Raw genomic sequence first — 22,500 nt, forward strand, 5'->3', positions numbered from 1 at the left:
TTTACATGGCCGTGCAAATTCTGGTTATTGCCAATATTCGGGTTTTAAAAGGGTTATTGATGCATGGAAACACAGATGGTTTGGGGGTGCATTAGTTCCCAGGGCAGGGGTGACTTACATTTCTGTGAAGGAACATAAATGCTGAAAAATACATACAGATTTTGGAGCAACATGTGCTGCCATCCAAGCCACGTCTTTTTCATGGACGCCGCTGCTTATTTCAGCCCTAATGCCAAGCCACATTCTGCACGTGTTACAACAGCGTGGCTTCGGAGTAAAAGAGTCCAGTCCAGTCCCTGGCCCGCTTGCAGTCCAGACCTGTCTCCCATTGAAAATGTGTGGCGTTTTTAGTGTGGGTTTACTAGTATTTATTCGTTTTTATATTTTCAAAAATGCTTAGTTTTATTTTATTTTATTTTTTTTTATTAGTTTTAGTTTAGTTTTTATTAGTTTTAGTTTTGACGTCCCGGACCGTGAGGCGTTCAGGTGCCGTAGCTGCCAGTTGGAGATAAACGGCCAGAGCAGAATAAATGGATCATACCAAGAGGCTTATATTGACGGGGACGAAAACGGAGGAAATTATATCTATAATTTCAGTTCGTTTTAGTTAGTTCTAAACACGCAATATATTTTCAGTTAGTTATAGTTTTTGTCTTTTAATTTTCATTTTTATTTAGTTCAGTTAACGAAATTGTTTTTTCAATTTTAGTTTTCGTTATTTCGTTCGTTTTCGTGAACGATAATAACTCTGATTATGAAGCGTAAGCGTATGACAGAGAAGATCCCGGACTGTTGAACAACTGAAGCGGTTCATCAAGCAAGAATGGGAAAGAATTCCCCATGAGAAGAGAGAATTAGTCTCCTCTCTTCCAAAACCTTTATTGAGTGTTATTAAAAGGAAAGGTGACGTAACGAAGTGGTAATAAACATTCTCATTCCCAACTTCTACTGCACGTTTGCAGCCATGAAATTCTAAGTTAATTATTATTTGAAAAATAAAATAAAGTTTAAGAGTTTGAGCATTAAATATGTTGTCTTTGTAGTGTATTCAATTGAATATGGGTTGAAAAGGATTGTCGAATCATTTCCCGACTTCAACCAAATCCGGTTTGTATCAAAGAGCAGAAAGATGAAAAGAAAAAAAAGATGCTTGAGAGAGAGCAGCGCATTACCTTAGTGTGAAAACAAGGAATCCTACTCTTAAATTAAAAAAAAGTGTCCTTTAGACAATGGTAACAGGAAATAAGGCAGGAAAGAAGACAGGAAATAAAGGAAATCAAACTGGATTTAACCAGATACGCGAGTGAAGACCGAGGTGAATCTGGTAGTAACCTAAAGTTCTGACATGCAAAGGCTTTTTATTTTATGTCTTGAGCTGTTTGTCTTGTTATTTATTCTGTACAGCACTTTGGTCAGCTGGGTTGTTTTAAACATGCTTAACAAATAAAATTGGATTGGAAAGGCTTCTGCAATCTACTGTTTTTTTACTTTGTTTCCTTGAGCTGCTACCGAGTGTGTGTGTGTGTGTGTGTGTGTGTGTGTGTGTGTGTGTGTGTGTGTGTGTGTGTGTGTGTGTGTGTGTGTGTGTGTGTAATCTTGTCGGTTTTAAATGTCTCTCTTTTACGACGGAGTATTAGGGCCAAACTAAGACAAAAAAAAGGGAAATTGCAAGAATAAAGTCATAATATTATGAGAATAAAGTCGTAACATTACGAGAATAAAGTCGTAATTTATGAGAAGTTGTAATTTATGAGAATAAAGTCGTAATATTACGAGAATAAAGTCGTAACATTACAAGAATAAAGTCGTAATTTATGAAAAGTCGTAATTTATGAGAATAAAGTCGTAACATTACGAGAATAAAGTCGTAATTTATGAGAAGTCGTAATTTATGAGAATAAAGTCGTAATATTACGAGAATAAAGTCGTAACATTACAAGAATAAAGTCGTAATTTATGAAAAGTCATAATTTATGAGAATAAAGTCGTAATTTATGAGAATAAAATCGTAATATTATGAGAATAAAGTCGTAACATTATGAGAATAAAGTCATAATGTTGCGAGAATAAAGTCGTAATAGAATAAAGTCGTAATATTACAAGAATAAAGTCGTAACATTACGAGAATAAAGTCGTCATTTATGAGAACTAACAGGAAGAGCTTCTTCTCCCTGTGTTAAAATGAGGAATATTGAGCATCTTATGAAGTTCTATTTATATATTTATAATATATTTAATATTACGACTTTATTCTCAAAATATTACGACTTTATTCTCGTAATATTATGACTATATTCTCGTAATATTACGACTTTATTCTCAATATATTACGACTTTATTCTCGTAATATTATGACTTTTTCTCATATTATTATGACTTTATTTTTTATTTTTTGTCTTAGTTTGGCCTTAATACTCCGTCGTACTCTTTAAGTGTTTGTACTGCAAATTTCATTGTACTGGTACAGTGACAATAAAGACAATTCTAACTCTAATTCTTTTGCTTTGACAACCTGTGAATGGATGTTAAATGAATCTCATCCGGTCTTAGTCGCGTCCACGCTTGGACTTCAACACTCAAATCTAGAAAACTGCAGCTAATTTAAAGAAAAAGGACAAAAACTTGTGACAGTTGCTGAATTTTAATGTATTTTCTATTGTTTCAGAGGCGACTCGTTTAGTACCCCCCCCCCACCAATGAGAAGTTCATAAGAAAACCCAGACAGAAGGCGTCTGACCTCTGACTTCTCCATGCGGTTCTGCAGCTCCACCTGGGCTACGATCTCGTTCATGTTGGTCTCCAGCACCATTCCTCCCATCACCACCTCCTGCAGGATGTAATGGACCTGCAGGAAGAGCACAGGACAGTCAGTGATGCACAGCGGCGCTTCACGCTCACTTCACGCTCACTTCCCAGCGGAGTCGCTCCACTTCATGTAGCTCGTCTGTGAAGTCCTGCCGGCCCAAACTACGCTGGGGAACGCCGACACGTTTTCCACTGGAGAAATACAGGACTGTCTCAGAAAATTAGAATATTGTGATTTTCTGTAATGCAATTACAAAAACTAAAATGCCATACATTCTGGATTCATTACAAATCAACTGAAATATTGCAAGCCTTTTATTATTTTAATATTGCTGATTATGGTTTACAGGTATTGTGACATCATTTTTAACATGCTTTTAACACTATTAAAAGTCTTGGCCAACATCCCTCAAATGTGTCTAAAAGAGTGTAACAAGAAAAACTTCACTCTAGTACTCCATTCCTGGCTTTTTATTACGGTGTTTTTTTGCGCCGTGAAAAACGCTTCCTTTCTCCCCTTTCCTGTCAATCATTGCCCCGCTCCTCCTCCAAACCTCCTCCAACCAACCGCTACACACTTCTGCCGTCTTCACACACACGCGCGCACACCGACCACAAACACCGACACACAGCCCAGACAGGGCGACTACAGCCCGGGAACCGGGACCAGAGGACCGGGACCGCAGCTCCCCGCGAGCAATACGCTCACAGCGGCGTCGGAGAGTTAAGCCGGGAGCGACAGGCGAAGCATGCACGGAAAAGCAGCAGGGCGAAGCAGACAGTCCACAGCAAACAATCATAAAAATAAAGGCATGCAAGCAGCAGGGTCCCCTTATCTTAAGTCCAGTCAGTGGCCGCGGGTCTTCTTAGCAGTTTTCCTCCGGTGATTAGAACAAAAGAGGGATCTAAACAGCTCCGTGTTAAGCCTGATTTATGGTTCCGCGTTAAATCGACGCAGAGCCTACGCCGTAGGGTTCAGCGTACGGTGCGCGTCGCTGCGTAACCCTACGCCGTAGGCTCTGCGTCGGTGTAACGCGGAACCATAAATCAGCCTTTATGGTGCGCTGGAGAGGAGAGGAGGCAGGGAGCTGGGTGGAGGGGGCGGTGATTTAGCGGGTCGTTACGTCACGGCCCGCCACCAAACCACATGCGCCGTTTTTGCACAGTTATGCGGAAAATCCCAGAAAGCACACAATACACTGAATGTTAAAAGTTCGTTGTTTTTTGGGTGTAATTGATGTCAAGACACCCAACAAAACACAAAAAATCAAGAAACATTTGTTTTTCATGTCACAATACCTTTAAGAAAACTCAAATATCCTATCTCAAAAAATTTGAATATTCTGGGAATCTTAATCTAATCTTAATCTTTCTAGTTAAAATGTCTCATTTTTAGTCAAAAAAATCTCATTACACTTAAAACAAGAGTCATTTCCAGAAAAATAACTTGTTATTTGACAATTTCCACCTATTTCAAGTAAATTTTCACTTGAAATAAGTAGAAAAATCTGCCAGTGGAACAAGATTTATCTTCTTATTACAAGCAAAAAAATCTTGTTCCACTGGCAGATTTTTCCACTTATTTTAAGTGAAAATCTACTTGAAACAGGTGAAAATTGATGTTTTTTCCAGTGATGAGTCTTGTTTTAAGTGTAATGAGATTTTTTTGACTAAAAATGAGACATTTTAACTATAAATAAGACAAATATTCTTGTTAAGATTGTGAGTTTTTGCAGTGCAGCTACCAGATAACGCATTAATGTACCAATGTGTTTGTTTATTCAATAAAACATACTGTTTACAGTATAAATTTTGACCTAAAAGGGTTAAAGACTCAAGTTTTTTTTCCTCTGCTGAAGTCCTTCTACCGTCCAGGTAGGTACAGTTTAAGATTCCCAGAATATTCAAATTTTTTGAGATAGGATATTTGAGTTTTCTTAAGCTGTAAGCCATGATCTGCAATATTAAAATATATATATATTTTTTTTTTTTTTAAATTGTATTACAGAAAATAAAGAACTTTATCACAATATTCTAATTTTCTGAGACAGTCCTTTATGTTTCAGAGTCTCGTGAATAAATGACCATGAAACCATGTTATCTAAGGTGTGTTGTCCATCCAGAGAGCTCGTGGAGAGCAAAGGTAAAAATATTTGGTGTTATCTTGAGAACATTCCTGGAGGCCGAACCCGACCGCACCACGATCTCCTGCAGGGAAGATTCAATCAAGATGGTCGTGGACGGGCCTGGTGGGTTCGTTGTGACCTGAACAAATAACTTGATTGTTAAGGAGTTGGTCCACACAGATATTAGTACCGTATTTTCTGGTCTATAAGCCGCTACTTTTTTCATAGGTTTTTAACCATGCAGCTTATACAAAGGTGCAGCTATTCTGTGGATTTTCTTCCACCACTCGGGGCGCTTTAACTGGAATTAGAATCAAAACTAAGACAAAATAAATGCAAAGAAGAATACGCTACTTCTTCTTTAGCAGATAGAAGTAGAAGCAGATTTCAAACAGATAAATAGATAAATAAATAGCGGTTATTTTCTCTTGATTCTGTCCCGTTTTAATCAGCAAAGTTGCTGCCGTGTTAAAAGACACTGTTAGGAAACATCTATTTAGGTACAAACATGTACATCATTTACAGTTCAAAATCCTTCTGTACATGTAGGAAATATCTAATCTAACTACAGAAATATCTGCAGCTAAATATCTTTTTTTTTTTTTTTTTAAATAGAGCGGATGTCGATGATGTAGCTTAGTATTATTATGATCAAGTTTACAGTGTTTCTCTGATTTGTGGAAACCCTCAACTGGACTAATGTGTAACCCTTAACCGTCCATGTGTTATTCATCTATTTATTTATTTTAGCATCATTATTACTAATGTTATTTTATTTGTGTACTTTATTTATTTATTTATTTTTTATTTATTTATTTATTTATTTAATTTCATTATTTATTTATTTTTTCCTTGTTTACATATTATGTTTTACTGCCATTATCTTCTTTGTATGTGGGAACTGGGGAGGGTGGGATGTATGTAGGGTTGTTTGTATTAAAAAATTTTGAAAAATCTTATAAATAAAGTTATATATATAAAAAAAAAAAAAAGCTAGCCTAAGCCTAACTTACACATTCATGTGTTATTTTTGGGATAATTTAATCAATTAGAACACAAATGAATAAAAAACCGCCAGTGTTGCAGCCCGCTCTATTCCTACTGGCTTTGGAGTGAAAAAAAATAAAAATTATAGAGCGGCGGATGCGGCTTTTATGCAGGTCCGGCTTGTATATCTTTTTTAAATTATTTTTTAAAAATAGAGCGGATGCGGCTTACAGTCCAGAAAATACGGTAATTAATAAGGACTTGCTGCAGGACACAGAGGATTTTTTTGGGGGGGGAGTTAAAAATGTCAAATACGTTTGCCTGCAGGAAGATTGAATGAGCAGATTGTTCCTAGAGAGGGATCGGTACCACCTTCCTGTGGCTGAACTGCAGATGAGATCAATTAAACTGCCATTCTAGTATTTTTCCAGGCGGCTTGGTGTGAGCTCAGCAGTTTGATCTCTCACACGTCACTAAGCTCTACAAGCTCTTCAGAATTTGTGTCCAGATTTAAAGTTGCATGGAGGCAAAAATCTGTAAACCAACTTCATTTAGACCTCAGGAGATTGTGTCAACTTGGAGGGGGGGGGTTTCCAAAACCTTCCGAGTGTCAGGAAACAGGACTAGTCACTCACCACTGAAACCAAAGGAAAAAGGTCAGACTTCCCGTTTATCAATTCAGACCAGAAACGTATATCTTGCATTTGGTCTGAATGTTTCAAAGAAATGTGATTCATAAACACTCCCGCTTCGTAAGCATATACCGTCGTATAAACATTAAAAAAATGTTTTTGTAAATAATCAAAAATAGCAGAACCTGCGTCAGTGCCCACATGTTTCTCTACCTGTCTCAGTCTGACTCCCTTTCGGTCCCAGGAAGAACCGGGTTTGGACGCTCATTTGAGGACCAAGTACCGGAGTTAATGGAGGAGAATTAAAATTGGTAAAATTAAAAATTGGTACAAAGTACCTTTTTGTCAGTATTAGACTATGGTGATGTCATTTACATGCATGCATCTTCATTTCTTTTGAGAAAACTGGATGTAGTCTGTCATGCTTCCTTGCGGTTTGTAACTGGTTCAAGTTCACGTACACATCATTGTAATTTGTATCAAATGGTTGAATGGACTTCACTGAGTCTAAGGAGAAAATCACATATGTTAATATTTATTGCAAAAGCATTACTGGGTAAACTACCGCTGTACATATCCAATTTATTTAAATATTACTCTGGTAGCTATAACACTAGATCGGGGGTCGGCAACCCGCGGCTCCAGAGCTGCATGCGGCTCTTTAGCGCCGCCCTAGTGGCTCCTGGAGCTTTTTCAAAAATGTTTGACCTTTTTTCTTCTTTTTTTTCTTCTCTTTTTTCCTCTTTTTTTTCTCTTTTTCTTCTTTTTTCTTCCTTTTTTTTTTTAAATCTCGACATTTCAACTTTTCTCGGCATTTCGACTTTTTTCTCAACATTTCGACTTTCTTCTCAAAATTTTGACTTTTCTCGACATTTCGACTTTTTTCTTGAAGTGCATATTGAAAAAAAAATCTCTCCCCAGGTATAACTAATATAGAAACATGCAGCATGTGTTTCTTCATTCTAAGGCTGATACAAGACTTTTCATTTTTTACCGGCTCCAGACACATTTGTTTTTTGTGTGTTTGGTCCAATACGGCTCTTTCAACATTTTGGGTTGCCGACCCCTGCCCTAGATCATCAGAGAAAATTCTCCTCATGGTCCCAAACACTGGAACAGAGTTGGTAAATCAGCCTTTTCCTTTTATGCACCGCAAGCTTGGAATGAGCTACAAGACACACTCAACTTTAAATATTTACCTTCTCTTAACATGTTCAAACATATGTTAAAATCATTTTCCACAGAACAATGTCATTGTTTTTAATCAAGTGTCATTATTTGTCATGAATTCTTTTTAGCTTTCTGATCCTTGTAAGTTTTATGTTTTTTTGTTTCTTGTTTTGATATGTTTTTATTTTTTTGTAAAGTTACTTGTCCTTGTATGTATTTCTTTCTTTTATATGAAACTGAATTTATTTTTTTGCTGCCATCTTGACCAGGACTCCCTGTCAGAAGAGATATTGTATCTCAATGGGACTTTCCTGGATAAATAAAGGATAAATAAAATAAAATGTACTAAAAGAGTGACTTTAGGATGAAACAACAAGAAGCAACGAAGAATCAAGAGTTGTGTTTAAACATTTGCAGACGGCAGCTGTTCTGATCCTGGAGAACTGTTTTCAGGTCCGGCCTCCATGTCCATCACATTATGTGACTGTTACATTGTAGTTCAGCCACAGTAAAAACATACATTTCAGAGTCTACACCTGTGTCCTCAACTTTGATTTTTTTTTTTTTAACCAATTAAAAAAGAAAAAAACACTTTAATAATGCATTTGACAAACAAAAGCAGCAACTCATCTCATCCTCAAAAGGCTCAAAAGAGAGAGAGCATTTGTCATTTTTGTTCTGAAAACGACAGAAATTATTCATTTTAATCTTGATTTCAGAAAACCTTGCAGCTATTACAGGGGTCGGCAACCCGCGGCTCTAGAGCCGCATGCAGCTCTTTAGCGCCACCTTAGTGGCTCCTGGAGCTTTTTCAAAAATGTTTGACCCTTTTTTTCCTTTTTTTTTTCCTTTTCTTTTTTCCTTTTTTCTCTTTTTTCCTTTTTTCTCTTTTATTTGTTTTTTCTTTTTTTTCCTTTTCTTTTAATCTCGACATTTTGACTTTTTTCTCGACATTTCGACTTTTTTCTCAAGATTGTACTTTAACATTAATCTTGACGTTTTGACTTTTTTCTCGAAATTTCGACTTGTTTCTCGAAGTGCATAATGAAAAAATAAATCTCCCCCCAGTTCTAACTAATATAGAAACATGCAGCATGTGTGTCTTCATTCTAAGGCTTATACATACAAGACTTTTCCTTTTTTGCGGCTCCAGACATATTTGTTTTTTGTGTTTTTGGTCCAATATGGCTCTAAAACATTTTTGGTTGTCGACCCCTGAGCTATACGAAGCAACAAAGAGGAGAAGGCCCTCACAGCGACCCCCACTCACCTTGTCCATGTGGAATATGAGGTCGAGTTCACAGACGTTTTCAAAGCATTTGTCCAGCGTTTCCACAAACACCTGCAATACAGAGCATGATCTCGTCAGGCTGGAAAACACGACAAAATTACTACTCAAACTCCCCGTTTTACCCAGAATAACATCGTCACAGACAGAGGTGTCTTCAGTATTCACATCCATTCCTCAGGTAGAAGTATAGATACTAGAGTTTAAAATACTCCTGTAGAAGTTGAAGTATCAACTCAAGTTTTTTACTCAAGTAAAAGTATAAAAGTACTGGTTTCAAAACTACTTAAAGTATAAAAGTAAAAGTAATGTAAGGGGGAAAAAAGCCATTAAGGACAAAAGCCATTGAAAATGAATGTATCTTAGTATAATGTAAATATATTAAAGAACCATATATGTGTACTATTGAGCATTAACATGTGTTTCAGAGAGCAGACACGTACAAACCAATAGGGTGTCGGAATGGTATTATGTTTATACTTCTCATCCAACCACAACCAAATTCACTCTATCTTAATTTAACTGGATAGTTTTTATTTAAAGGCCGAAATGAAATAGAGTAACAAGGCTGTTTTTAAAATGTAAGGAGTAAAAAATACAGATAATTGCGTGAAAAAGTAAGGAGTAAAAGTAAAAAGTCGTCTGAAAAATAATTACTCCAGTGAAGTATAGATAACCAAAATTTCTACTTAAGTAAGGTAACCAAGTATTTGTACTTCGTTACTTGACACTTCTGGTCACAGATCACTAAATTAAAATCATTTATCTAGCTCATCAAATATCATTAAAAACATCTAGCAGTGAGGTTAAAGGTCAAACATATCTGTCTCCAAAAACAGATCAATCAACTTTTGGAGAAGCTTGAGTGTGTATTTTTGAGAAGCCGCCAGGAGGAAATGACATGTGATTGAGCTTAAGAAATGACACATTAGGTACTTTGTAAAATACGTGGGAGAGAAGCAGCTGACCTGGATCAGGTCCAGGATGCCGAGCTCGCTCTCAGACGAGTCCACACAGAAGACGAAGTACAGGGTGGCGTAGTGCCGGTAAATCAGCTTGTAGTCCGATCCACCGATGAGACTGAAAGTAGTTTTAAAAGAAATAAGTAAAGCTCTGCTGCAAGCATTAAATATTTAATAATAGATACATCAGGTATTTATATGAATCTACTGACCCCAACAATATTTATTTTTATTCTTTAATTTCATTTCATTTTTATTTATTCCGATCATGGAAATATGCAAACAAAAGAAAGAAACAAGTAAAATGACAACACAATCAAAAGCATATTCCATAACCAGAAAGGAGCAGGAAGAAGAAAATCTTATTAATCTTATTAATTTATTATCTTATTCTACCTGCCCCTCCCTCAAAACAAAATTGAAAAATAATAACAGATTTCTGCACAATTTAGTTAATATCACATGAAAAGAAAAACAAGAAAATCAAAGATAGATTGTCTGTCTCCATACGCATATATTATATATTTTAACTATTTCATCCATACATTGCTATTTTTTTCTCTTTAAATTTATTTTTAAACTGAAATATGTTTATACAGCCCTTTAAATCATAATGTAATGAATTCCATGACTTAATTCCAACAATTGAAATGCTCATCTGCTTTAAAGTTGTTCGGGCAAATAAATGTTTAAAATTTAATTTTCTACGACTATCTTCATTATTAGAACTGAAATTAAACATGTATTGTAAGTTTTCTGGTAATGCTTTACATTTAGCTGTTACATGATTGTGAGTGTCTGTAACTTCACCAAATCATGGAGTTTCAGTTAATCTTGATTCAATAAATAATCTGTTGGTGCGTTCTCTGTAATGTGTATTGTAAATAACTCGAAGTGCTCTTTTCTGTAATAAAAATAAACGATTCATATTAGTTGGATATGTGTTGCCTTATTAATTATATACAGAAGACTCCTTGGCAAGGTTTAGATTATGCATGTTGTACAGAACCATCAGCAATTGAAGCACCAAATGTGGTCAGCTTGGCTTAATATAGTTAAAAGATAATTCAGGAATATATTAATGCTGCAGAACAATAAACGGTATATCTAGTTGGTCGAACTGTTCTCAACTGACTAACCTGGTTAAATAAAGGCTAAATATAAATGAAAATAAATAAATAAACAAGTGTAAAATAGTCTGTGTTAGTCTCCCTCTGGTGGTGTAAATACATCACTGCATCTGAACAGAGTTTCTGGTTTAGTTGTTTTTTAGTGACGTCAAATTTTGTTAAATTAAAAATAAATCTCAGGAATTTACAGCATTTTACAACCTACAACCTAAATAACGGACACTTCCTATGTTAACTCTTATGCATTCTTCTAATTCACTCCAGGGACCCTCAAGTGAAAAATATACCAGCACGAAAAAACTGCTGTATATTAAACGTAGATCAATAATGTTTCTGCATTCATCTCTCAAGCCACTTCAGCTCTGATCAAATCTACCAAATATTCAATAATTTTCTGAACTTTAAGTCTTAAAATGGAAGTTGGAATACTAGTATAGACAGTACTCGAGTTGTAAAAAACAATCAGGGGGGATGGTGGATTTTATCATATGGGGATAGATAATTTGTGCTGATTACAAATAATATAATATATTACAAATAACAGCAGTGACCAAAACACCTGCAGAAATACTGCAGGAATGACATAGCAGCAGTTAAATGCAGCCTTCTGTAAGCTTTAAATATCCACTGGGCTTACATCAAATACATCAAAACACAACAATAAAAAACACTTTTCTGAACTTATCAATATGACTCTGTCCTTCACAGGATAAGTAACATGGATCACTGCAAAAACTCAAAATCTTAACAAGAATATTTGTCTTATTTCTAGTTAAAATGTCTCATTTTAGTAAAATAAATCTCATTACACTTAAAACAAGACTCATCACTGGAAAAAACAACAATTTTCACCTGTTTCAAGTAAATTTTCACTTGAAATAAGTAGAAAAATCTGCCAGTGGAACAAGATTTTTTGCTTGTAATAAGAAGATAAATCTTGTCCCACTGGGAGATTTTTCTACTTATTTCAAGTGAAAATTTACTTGAAACAGGTGAAAATTGTCAAATAAGTTATTTTTCTGGTGTTATTTTTCTGGTGATGACACTAAATGTTGAAATAGCAGTGTCACAAATGGAAAATAGACATTGAAGAATAACTGACAGAGTCAAAAGCATAAGTCAATAAAAAAAGAAAAATGCCAAAAATGCGCAAGAATGGCCTGAGGGAAGGGTTAAATATTTGCTTGGTTTTCCACTTACAAACCAGAACAAGGGAAAACACTACTTGCCTTCCACCCTCCAAAAAGTTGCAGACATTGTCGTCTCTCTTCGATACCAAATGGAAAGTCTCACGAATGATCTGCTGCTGCATGTCCTCTGCCTGCAGGGAAGAACATATCACAGACCCCGTTGAGTGCTAACCACCTCAGACACCAAAGTCTGACTAAACGGACAAATATCAGAACAAGCAGCCTGTAATTCAAGTCAATTGCAAGAAAACACTGATAAACATTCATGCATGCTTTTGTTATTGCTTGGGTTGATGGCAAAGTTGAGCATGCTTGAAAATGCTTGAAAATACCTCACATCAGAGACACGTGACATGTGTCAAAGATGCCCAGAGCATCTTCAGTGAGGTGAGACAGCAGCCCGTCTCATAGCCTCTCACACCGTCTCTGACATTATGCCAGTGTCTTTAAACTGTGGCAACGTGACAAGGGGGACTTGCAACTTCTCCTGTTTTGTTTTTTTTTTTGGCGGGGGGGGTTCTTTCTGGTAGGACAAAATGTAGCACGAATGTTTCAACATCAGACAGCTCAGACTCATCTCCAGGTTCCACGACATACAAACTGTAGTGGCAAAATCTAAAGATGAGTTTTCCTTTACCACATCCATTCATTCTTATTTCTTTACCACATGGAAAGGCTTAAGCAGATGTGTCAGACTCAGTTGTGTCAGTTTAAGATTAAGATTCCCAGAATATTCTAATCTTTTGAGATAGGATATGTGAGTTTTCTTAAGCTGTAAGCCATAACCAGCAATATTAAAATAATAAAAGGCTTGCAATATTTCAGTTGATTTGTAATGAATCCAGAATGTATGACATTTTTTTTTTTTTTTTTTAATTGCATTACAGAAAATAAAGAACTTATATATATATAACTTATATATATATATAACTATATATATATATAACTATGTATAGAACTTATAACAATATTCAAATTTTCTGAGACAGTCCTGTATGTCAGGATACATTCAACTAATCTAATCAACTCAACAATCAATGGCTGTCCATTTCAGGGCTACGAAGCAACGATGATCAAAAATCGATAATTATATACATTTTAAATAATTGTAATACAGTCATTTTAATCACTATAATTATTATTAAAGGACAACTAACCCACAAATCGATTATTGGAACGAATCATAACAAAGAATTAAAGGGACGTGTTGTTTTAAGTAAACCGCCCCCCAGCCTTGATTAAGCTGCTCTTCGTGAGTTAATTACACTTTTAAAACTCTTGTAGGTCACACCTGGTTGAAGAAAAGTAAAACTATAAAGAAAATCAATACAAAAGATGAACTGGGTTTGTTCTCCTCCATGACAGCTGGCCTGATCAATAAGGTGTGATTCCTCTTGTAAATGCAAACTAATAGAGTTTGATTTTTTTTTTTTTTTGAATTTTTTTATTTCGAACATGTATATAAAATGAAAGTAAAAAATAATAATAATAAAAAAAAGATAAACATTTACATCTTCATATAAACATATGTTCGAAATAAAAGGAGTAGGAAGAAGTGTACACGTTTTCCTAGTTCCTACCCCTTTATAACAATATAGATTTACATTATTGCTATTATTATATCTACACAATATCTATATAAATATAATCTATATAAATACTCCATAAACATGCCTATTATTACATAATTATCCATATAAGTATATAGACAATATAAATATTACATAAATGTTATATCAATATCTAGAAAATACAACTATTATATACATCTATATAAATATACACTATATAAACTACATAAATATCCCTATAAAATAGAGTATAAATAGAGTTTCATTAACAGTTTTGTGGTGGTAATAATTATAATTAGACATAAACTGAACCAAAACAAACAGACAAATCCCCCAAATACTTACAAAATATTGATAGAACCTGATCAGCCGCGGCTTCCCGTGGTTGTTAAAGATCAATATCGCTTTAATCATGTCTTGTTTTGGTTGTAGCTATCAAACTACACCGATAAATAACTTTAAATCTTGGTTTGTTTTGACGTCGCTAGCTCCAGGGATAAATGGCGTGTAAATAGGAAGAGGTTCCGGTTGCGTCTCCTCAGTTAGGAGCCGACCTCGACCAAACGATAAGAAACATTAGTTCCAGGTAGCGTTTTTGAAGTAAGTTTGTTTCTTTTCATGTTCCTATAATTTAATATTTTAAGTGACCGAATAAAAATACAGATTAATTAATATCTGCAACATAAAAATGGTCAGCGTTCAGCCAATCTCCCTATTAAAAAAAAAAAAAAACTAAATCTCTCTAAAACCTACATAAAGGACTTACCTGCACGTTACATTATTATAAAATAAGTTTAAAATATTATTGTAAAAACTGATAAGTGAATTTCTTTTTTTATTACGTACATTAATTTATTTTGTATTCTGGGTTGCCATTTTGTATGAAGGACTAAAATACAAAAATAATTAGCCTTTTTCATGAGCAAAACATGTTTATTTATTTAGATATTTATTTATGCATTCATACATTTATATGTGTATGAATGAATGAATGAATGAATGAATGAATGAATGAATGAATTTTATTTTTGTGTCATGTCCGAAGACCCATCCCTTACAGCAGTGGTTCCCAACCTTTTTTCCTTGTTCCTCCTACTTGTGTCTAAGACCAGCCAGGCCCCCGACCCGTACGTACTAGCACCAAAATAGTCTTTAATCGAAAAAATGAACATTAATTATGTTTTTTTGATACATTTCTCTTTATACATATGACTTTTTTTCCCTCCAAAGTCACCAATGTATAAAATACGCACAAAAGGACGTAAAAGGACATAAAAATATTTCTGAAAAATGTCTCTTTTAATATGAGACCAAAATTTTCTTTACATTTTTCCTTTAACAACCTGTCGGAGTAGATTAAATGTTGAGTAATGATATAATAATAAGGAATTAAATCATTTCCTGTGTTTGTCACCAGTGTATAAAAAACACAAAAAATATTCAAGACATTCATGAATTATTCCTAACAATGTCTTATGAATGACTCATTCGCAAATATAATTTTTACAACTGCATAATTTCAAGGCAACAAACTTTCGCGCCCCCCAGAGATCTCTGGCGGACCCCAGGTTGGGAGACACTGCCTTACAGGATTATAAGACACCAGAAACAGAAAATCATCAATATACAATATCACACGCACTTAACTGGGAGCTGCACAATGTACACCGGAAAAACAAAATAAATAAATCAAAAACCAGAATGGATATTTTTACATATATGTTATTTTTCTTCGCCTATCCCACACTTTCCCCAAATAGTCAGCAAGTGCAAATACTTTATGATCAAAAATCCATTTGAGTCTCTGTGTATTTTTTAAAATGTATTTTTATATTTATTTGTTGTTTTGTCATTTTTCATCCTTCATAATCTTGGGTCATATGATGCTCCCAGTGTGTCAGAACTGGTATTACAAGTCAGCTGGATGTATTAAATATAATAAATATAAATAATAATTATAAATATTTGCAAATTTTAGATTGATATACGTTAACAGTGGATTTTACAGCATATATCTCAGTCCCCAGCCATCATGAGTGGTGGTCTTCACCGCTCTTGTTGGTTCCCATGTCGTGGCAAGTTGAGTTTTTTCCACATTATATAATTTTGCAGTCTTTGTGACTAATGCACCATCAACTGAGGCTCCACGCAATTACTGAACTCTTTGTACCTTTGTGGCGGCTTCACACTGCCTTGAAAACTCACAGCTATGATGTCACGTAACTGATCTCACGTAACTGTAACCTCTATTTAGTGGGGGCGCTGTGTAACAAAAGATCTCAAATCTATACACGAGAGCCAAAAAAAGACAGTTTATGTGTTAGTATTTTTGACCACAGCACTTAACATTAATATCAAAAACCACTGACCCTGATTCAATAACAAATCGTGATTTTCACCAGTCACGCTCATCATACAACCCAATTTTAGTCTATTAGTAGTATTAGTCTAACCACAAAAACGTTTTAACTTTTATTTAAATCTGTTCAATATACACTTCGGCCTTTACCAGATTATGACCTCCTTAACAAATAATCCATCCCAAGACTTTAGAGGAAGGGACAAAAGAACTAAATCTTAATCAAACTCATTTAAAATCTAATTTCACCTTCATTTTAGTCCTGTGAAAGGTTATACGCCACTACTCAATGTGGCAGCTTGTCACAACTCCATACATAGCGGAGGTATTTAGAAAATAAAAAGGACGGATACTAACCTATTTTACGTGATACGTAAAACTTTCCAGGACTTCTTTAATCTAAACCTGCCATATTAGGTATTCGTTGCTATGTTAATGATTTTATATATCAAGATTAGAGCTGGGTATTGATTCAAATGTCAAGAATCGATTCGATTCCGATTCTTAAGATTCAGAATGAATTATCACCATTTGATCCGATTTGATATTGATTTGGGTTAGTGTTTCCTGGATTATATGACTGTAAAATAACTATTGAAATAATAATTTCACAATAATTATTGTGAAATAACTAAGAATTAAATAACTCAAATAGGCATTTCAATATCCATTTAAAGTGCAAAAAAAGAAATAAATTGCAACAGCTCAAGCAGTAAACAGATTATTTTATCTTGTCTGGTTTATTCTGTCACCAGACACAGCTGGACATGAAGCACCGGCATTTTTCAGGTATTTCATGACAAACCGTGTCCGATAACAGAGAAACCAAACAAGCTATAGTAAATATAGATAATATGAACTTCATTGAACTAATATAACATTTAGAAATTTAAGCTGAAATGTCCAGCATTTTCTCTAAAGAAAAGTTCATTTAGTTCAGGACTTTTCAAACTACTGGGATTAAAGTTCACCAGGCAAAAATGTAATGATGAAAAAAAAAAAAAGCTTTTTTTTTTTTTAATCAAAAAAAAAATCGATCTTTAGACATACAAATCGATTTTTAGGAATTAATATGAGAATCGATTTAGAATCAGAAAATCGATTTTTTTCAACACAGGCCTAATCAAGATGAGTAATATGCTTTGAATCGAGACAACTTATTCAAATCTAATGATGCACAGGATGCAAACTAAAACTAAAGGGAAGACAAAGAAAAGAAACAACTTAAATTGCGTCTGATTTTATTGTCTTTAATAAATCTTCAAAGCAGAATCAGCAATCAAATATGAATCAGAATCAGAATCTCTTTTATTGCCAGGTCTGTCAGCACACGAGGAATTAGTTTTCCGTTCACTTGGCTCTCTGAAGTGAAAAAAAAAGAATGGGAATATAAACATAAGCAAGAACAATGATACAATAAAAATAAAACAAGATAAGATTAAAATGAAATAACAAAACCAAAATGTAAAAAAAAAAAACAGTAGTTAAAATAAATACAGTACAGACCAAAAGTTTGGAATTCTCCATTTGTTTGAATGAGACGGTGTGTCCAGACCTTTGGTCTGTACTGTATATAAATATATTTATATACAGGACTGTCTCAGAAAATTAGAATATTGTGATTTTCTGTAATGCAATTACAAAAACAAAAATGTCATACATTCTGGATTCATTACAAATCAACTGAAATATTGCAAGCCTTTTATTATTTTAATATTGCTGATTATGGCTTACAGCTTAAGAAAACTCAAATATCCTATCTCAAAAAATTTGAATATTCTGGGAATCTTAATCTTAAACTCTAAGCCATAATCAGCAATATTAAAATAATAAAAGGCTTGCAATATTTCAGTTGATTTGTAATGAATCCAGAATGTATGACATTTTTGTTTTTTTAATTGCATTACAGAAAATAAAGAACTTTATCACAATATTCTAATTTTCTGAGACAGTCCTGTACACATGAATATCTGTGTTGAAGAGTTTTGGTTTGAGTCAGGTTTGTAGCTGTTTAACACAGACACAGCCTGAGGGAAGAAGCTGCTCTTGTGTCTGGTTGTTTTGCCGTACAGAGTTCTGTAGCACCGCCCAGAGGGGAGAAGTTCAGAAAGGTGGTGACCAGGGAGCAGAGGTGTCTTCAGTATTCACATTCATTACTCAGGTAGAAGTATTGATACTAGAGTTTAAAAATACTCCTGCAGAAGTTGAAGTATCAACTCAAGTTTTTTACTCAAGTAAAAGTATAAAAGTACTGGTTTCAAAACTACTTAAAGTATAAAAGTAAAAGTAATGTAAGGGGGAAAAAAGCCATTAAGGACAAAAGCCATTGAAAATGAATGTATCTTAGTATAATATAAATATATTAAAGAAGCATATATGTGTACTATTGAGCATTAACATGTGTTAATATAAATATATTAAAGAAGCATATATGTGTACTATTGAGCATTAACATGTGTTTCAGAGAGCAGCAGATATGATGACTAGTTCCTATAAGTATTGTAATGGTGCAAAAAGTCAAACTTCATGTTCATGTTATCATTTATCCTAACCTTTATTGGAATGTACATCCAAGTTTAGTTGCAGGAATCTGAGGGAACGGATGTAAGAACAAAACTGGACAAGAACATCTGAAACAACCACAACCAAATTCACTCTATCCGGATGGAGCAATTTAACTGGATAGTTTTTATTAAAGGCCCAAATGAAATAGAGTAACGAGGCTGTTTTTAAAATGTAAGGAGTAAAAAGTACAGATAATTGTGTGAAAATGTAAGGAGTAAAAGTAAAAAGTCATCTGAAAAATAATTACTCCAGTGAAGTATAGATAACCAAAATTTATACTTAAGTAAGGTAACAAAGTATTTGTACTTTGTTACTTGACACCTCTGGTGATGGAGGGGCAGAGAACAGACTGGATCAGCTGGATCTCTCTATGTTTCCAGTTTTACTCCTCTGGGAGACAGAAAAAAAGGATTTCTTTGATAATATACCTCTATTTAACACCGTTTACCGTTCTTTCAGTTATGGTCATCTCCACAGCATGATGCTGCCACCACCGTGCTTCACTGACATGATGCTGTTCTCCGGGTGATGAGAGGGGTTTTATTTACGCCACAAGCTCCGTTCTCCTTCAACAGCAGCACATTTTCCTTTAAAAGTTAAATCACAACCACTTTAATCCCAATATTCCTTTTTTTTTTTTTTTCCCTTGTCTGCACACATATTAATGATTGATACCATGACGGTAGAAACCAAAAGTATATATATGTGCATTATTACTATATTTAATATATATACATATATATACGCATACATATGCGTACACATACATAAATATACACATACAAACCCAGTGATTTTTTTTTTTTTTTTTTTTTTTTTTTGGGGGGGGGGGTGACGACATCCACTGCCAATCCAGGAAGCAGGAACACACGGAAACACACGTCAAGTACTGGAAATCTGCAACAAAAAACCACAAACAAAACACGAAACCGGCACGGAGCCAACCAAAACACGAACAGCAATCGACCTAAATCTTAAGATCTGATTGCAGTCTGAGCTAAGCTACCGCTACCTAAACCCAAAAACTAGAGAGCCAGCATGCAGGTGAACAAGCCAGTGTGTGTGTCTATGTGTGTGTGTGTATGTATATGATCATGTGTGTGTGTGTGTGTGTGTGTGTATATGCGTGTGACTAAGTGACTATGTGTGACTATGTGTGTGTGTGTGTGTGTGTGTGTGTGTGTGTGTGTGTGTGTGTGTGTGTGTGTGTGTGTGTGTGTGTGTGTGTGTGTGTGTGTGTGTGTGTGTGTGTGTGTGTGTGTGTAATAAACCAAACAAAGCTCTGCCTGAAGTGTATCTATAGTGGGGGAGGGGGGGGAGCAACCCCGCCACCCGCGAGACCAGAGGCCGACACGGAAGAGCCTGGAACCCAGGCCACCAGCAACCCCACAGAGGGGAGAAGTAGGAGGGAGGCAACCCGCCGCCTGCGAGAAAAAAGTGAGGAGTAAGGCCCTGTCCCAATCCCCCCCCTACCCCTCGTTTTCAGCACTACCCCTAAATTTTGCGCGTTCCCGTGAGGGTAGTGGTTCCCAATTCCTCTTTCCACCTAGGGGTAGTGGAGAAAACTAGTGTAGTGGCTGAATCTGTCCCTACGGATCCAGGGATTTCCGATCCTCACTAGCTGATCTAGGGACAAAAAAATTTCCCAGAATGCTTTTCGTCGTCATTTGCGGACTGAATCCAAAAAAAAACCATGGCAAACATTTCTTATTTTTTACTGAATAAAATCAATATTTTGAGTTAGTTAGAAATAGAGTTAGCGAGAAATATATATTTTACTTTCATAATATTCACTCAGTGAATGTATATAATCACTTTTTTGCTCGTTGTTCACGAAGATCACTCCAGAATAAAGGCTGTTAGGTTACGCCGTAGGCTACGTACCCTACGCCGTACCCTACGCCGTACCCTACGCCGTAGGCTCTGCGTCGATTTAACGCGGAACCATAAATCAGCTCCGGAGCCGGCAGACAGAAATCCAGAAATTCTCGGAGCAAATTTCTTAACAGGCGTAGCTACAACTGTTAGATTTAATCTATTAAACCAACATTTATCTTCTTAAATGATTTATTTCAGCCAGCGGTAATTCTCCACAGAGCTGCAGGTTTCTCCCCGGGACGACGGCGCAGGTTGATCTGGCGATCACGTCTGTACTCCGGCGTTATTTGGATAAACTGAGCACAGGTTGGGGATCTTAACGGTTACTTTTACGCCTGAAAAATATTAAAACTTAATAAAGTGGCAGATAAACAGCGCTACAGCTGAAATTAAAACAGCTTTTAGCTCTCAGCTTCCTTATTAGGGGTGGTGCTGAAAGTAGGAGTAGTGGGAGTATTGGGACAGAAACCTGGGAAGATTTCAAGTTCCCTAAAATCAGTTAGAGGTGGGTGCAATTCATCGATGTGTCGATGCATCGCGATGCGTCACGTGACGATTTGGAATCGATGAATTAAAAAAAAAGTTTTCCTATCCAGATTCCAGACTGAATAAGCTGCTGAATCATTTCATTTTCAAGAATGCACATTTCTTATTGTTCATTTGAAATATGGCAGATATGTTTACACTAAGTAAATATCTTGTTTACTTGAATTAATGAACTCATTAAATCCAGGGCTTGACCGTTTTCAGTGTTTCCACCAATAGAGGGCGCTCTCATGCAAGTGCAGCTTTCCCTGGTCAAAGTTAAGGAAGTCAAAGAGCAAATGTTTACATCGTCATAAAATACATTATTCTGTGTCTTTGAAAAATACATGTCAAATGTTCAAAAAACCTTGTTATTTACTTAATGAGTGTTGTTAGAGGAACTGAGTTCATTGATTGGCTATTTATTTACAAATGTAGCCACAGATGAAGACAAAATCAATCTTGTATGGAAAAAAGCATTAAAAATCACAATAATCCAAGAATCGTGGCACCAATAATCGAATCGACAATCGTTATAATCGAAGAATCGAAGAATCGAAGCTCCAATAATCGAAATCGAATCGAATCGTGAGGGTCCCTTGTTTGCACACCCCTAATATCTGTCCCTTCTTTTTTAGGGCTAGTGGATAAAAGTAGGGGGTGTATTGGATCTGATTACCTGAATGGTGACCATACTTTTTATCACACCTTATCTGAGTGTTCACCAGACAAACATTTATCTCTGTGATCATCTCCACCAACGTGACAACGCCTGAGCACATTTCCTCTTCTGATTTCATTTCCGCTGATACTGTGAGCTAAGTTTTTCATAATTAGTGCTGCAAAGCCACCTAGGTTGATGTCTACATATCATCTATTATTTTCCCTCTGAATTCCCTTCCTCCTGCCTGAGCACGGTGGAAAACAAACAGACGCTCATTAGCATGTGTGACCCTGTGCTGGTAAACAGGCTTATTTCCACATGAGTGCAGCGCCAGAATGGATTCCACCGGGACAGTTGAGGTAGGTGGGCCCGCCGGCCGCTTTCATGAGGACTTCAGCGGGGCCTTAACAAATGCGTGTGGACAGGCACAACATTCTCTGGCACAGTGGGGTCAAGCTGGTACAGTGAGCGCTTGTTACCGGGTGATTCACTGTATTCTGTCTCTTGGGTGGCCACTGATATTCACTTCAACTTCTAATGTGCAGTTTCCTTTCTTAATCTCACTGCTAATTGTTGGATTGCGATGGATGCCGAGTCCGTCTGCCAGAGCTGAGGTAATGTGTGGCGTTCAGATAATGAACTCTGTAC

The 22,500-nt window shown here is 35.7% G+C and overlaps 1 protein-coding gene and 1 long non-coding RNA gene across 2 annotated transcripts in view; one reads left to right on the forward strand and one right to left on the reverse strand.

Annotated features, from left to right (window-relative positions):
* LOC133418357 (uncharacterized) overlaps positions 1-2,808 on the forward strand; it is a 6,769-nt gene extending 3,961 nt beyond the window's left edge. The window contains exon 3 of the long non-coding RNA XR_009770437.1: positions 2,666-2,808. This is a non-coding gene — a long non-coding RNA (uncharacterized LOC133418357). The remainder of the gene's footprint in view (positions 1-2,665) is intronic.
* Positions 1-14,386, reverse strand: part of LOC133418350 (AP-3 complex subunit sigma-2) — a 20,752-nt gene extending 6,366 nt beyond the window's left edge. The window contains exons 1-5 of the mRNA XM_061706948.1: positions 14,207-14,386; positions 12,330-12,421; positions 9,977-10,088; positions 8,991-9,062; positions 2,738-2,845 (exon numbers count right to left, since the gene is read on the reverse strand). Coding sequence (XP_061562932.1) covers positions 2,738-2,845; positions 8,991-9,062; positions 9,977-10,088; positions 12,330-12,421; positions 14,207-14,275 — 453 coding nt within the window. The 5' untranslated portion in view covers positions 14,276-14,386. The remainder of the gene's footprint in view (positions 1-2,737; positions 2,846-8,990; positions 9,063-9,976; positions 10,089-12,329; positions 12,422-14,206) is intronic.
* Between the last annotated feature and the right edge of the window lie 8,114 nt (positions 14,387-22,500).

This window comes from Cololabis saira, chromosome 2 (genome assembly GCF_033807715.1).
Source record: "Cololabis saira isolate AMF1-May2022 chromosome 2, fColSai1.1, whole genome shotgun sequence".
Classification (NCBI taxonomy): Eukaryota; Metazoa; Chordata; class Actinopteri; order Beloniformes; family Belonidae; genus Cololabis; species Cololabis saira.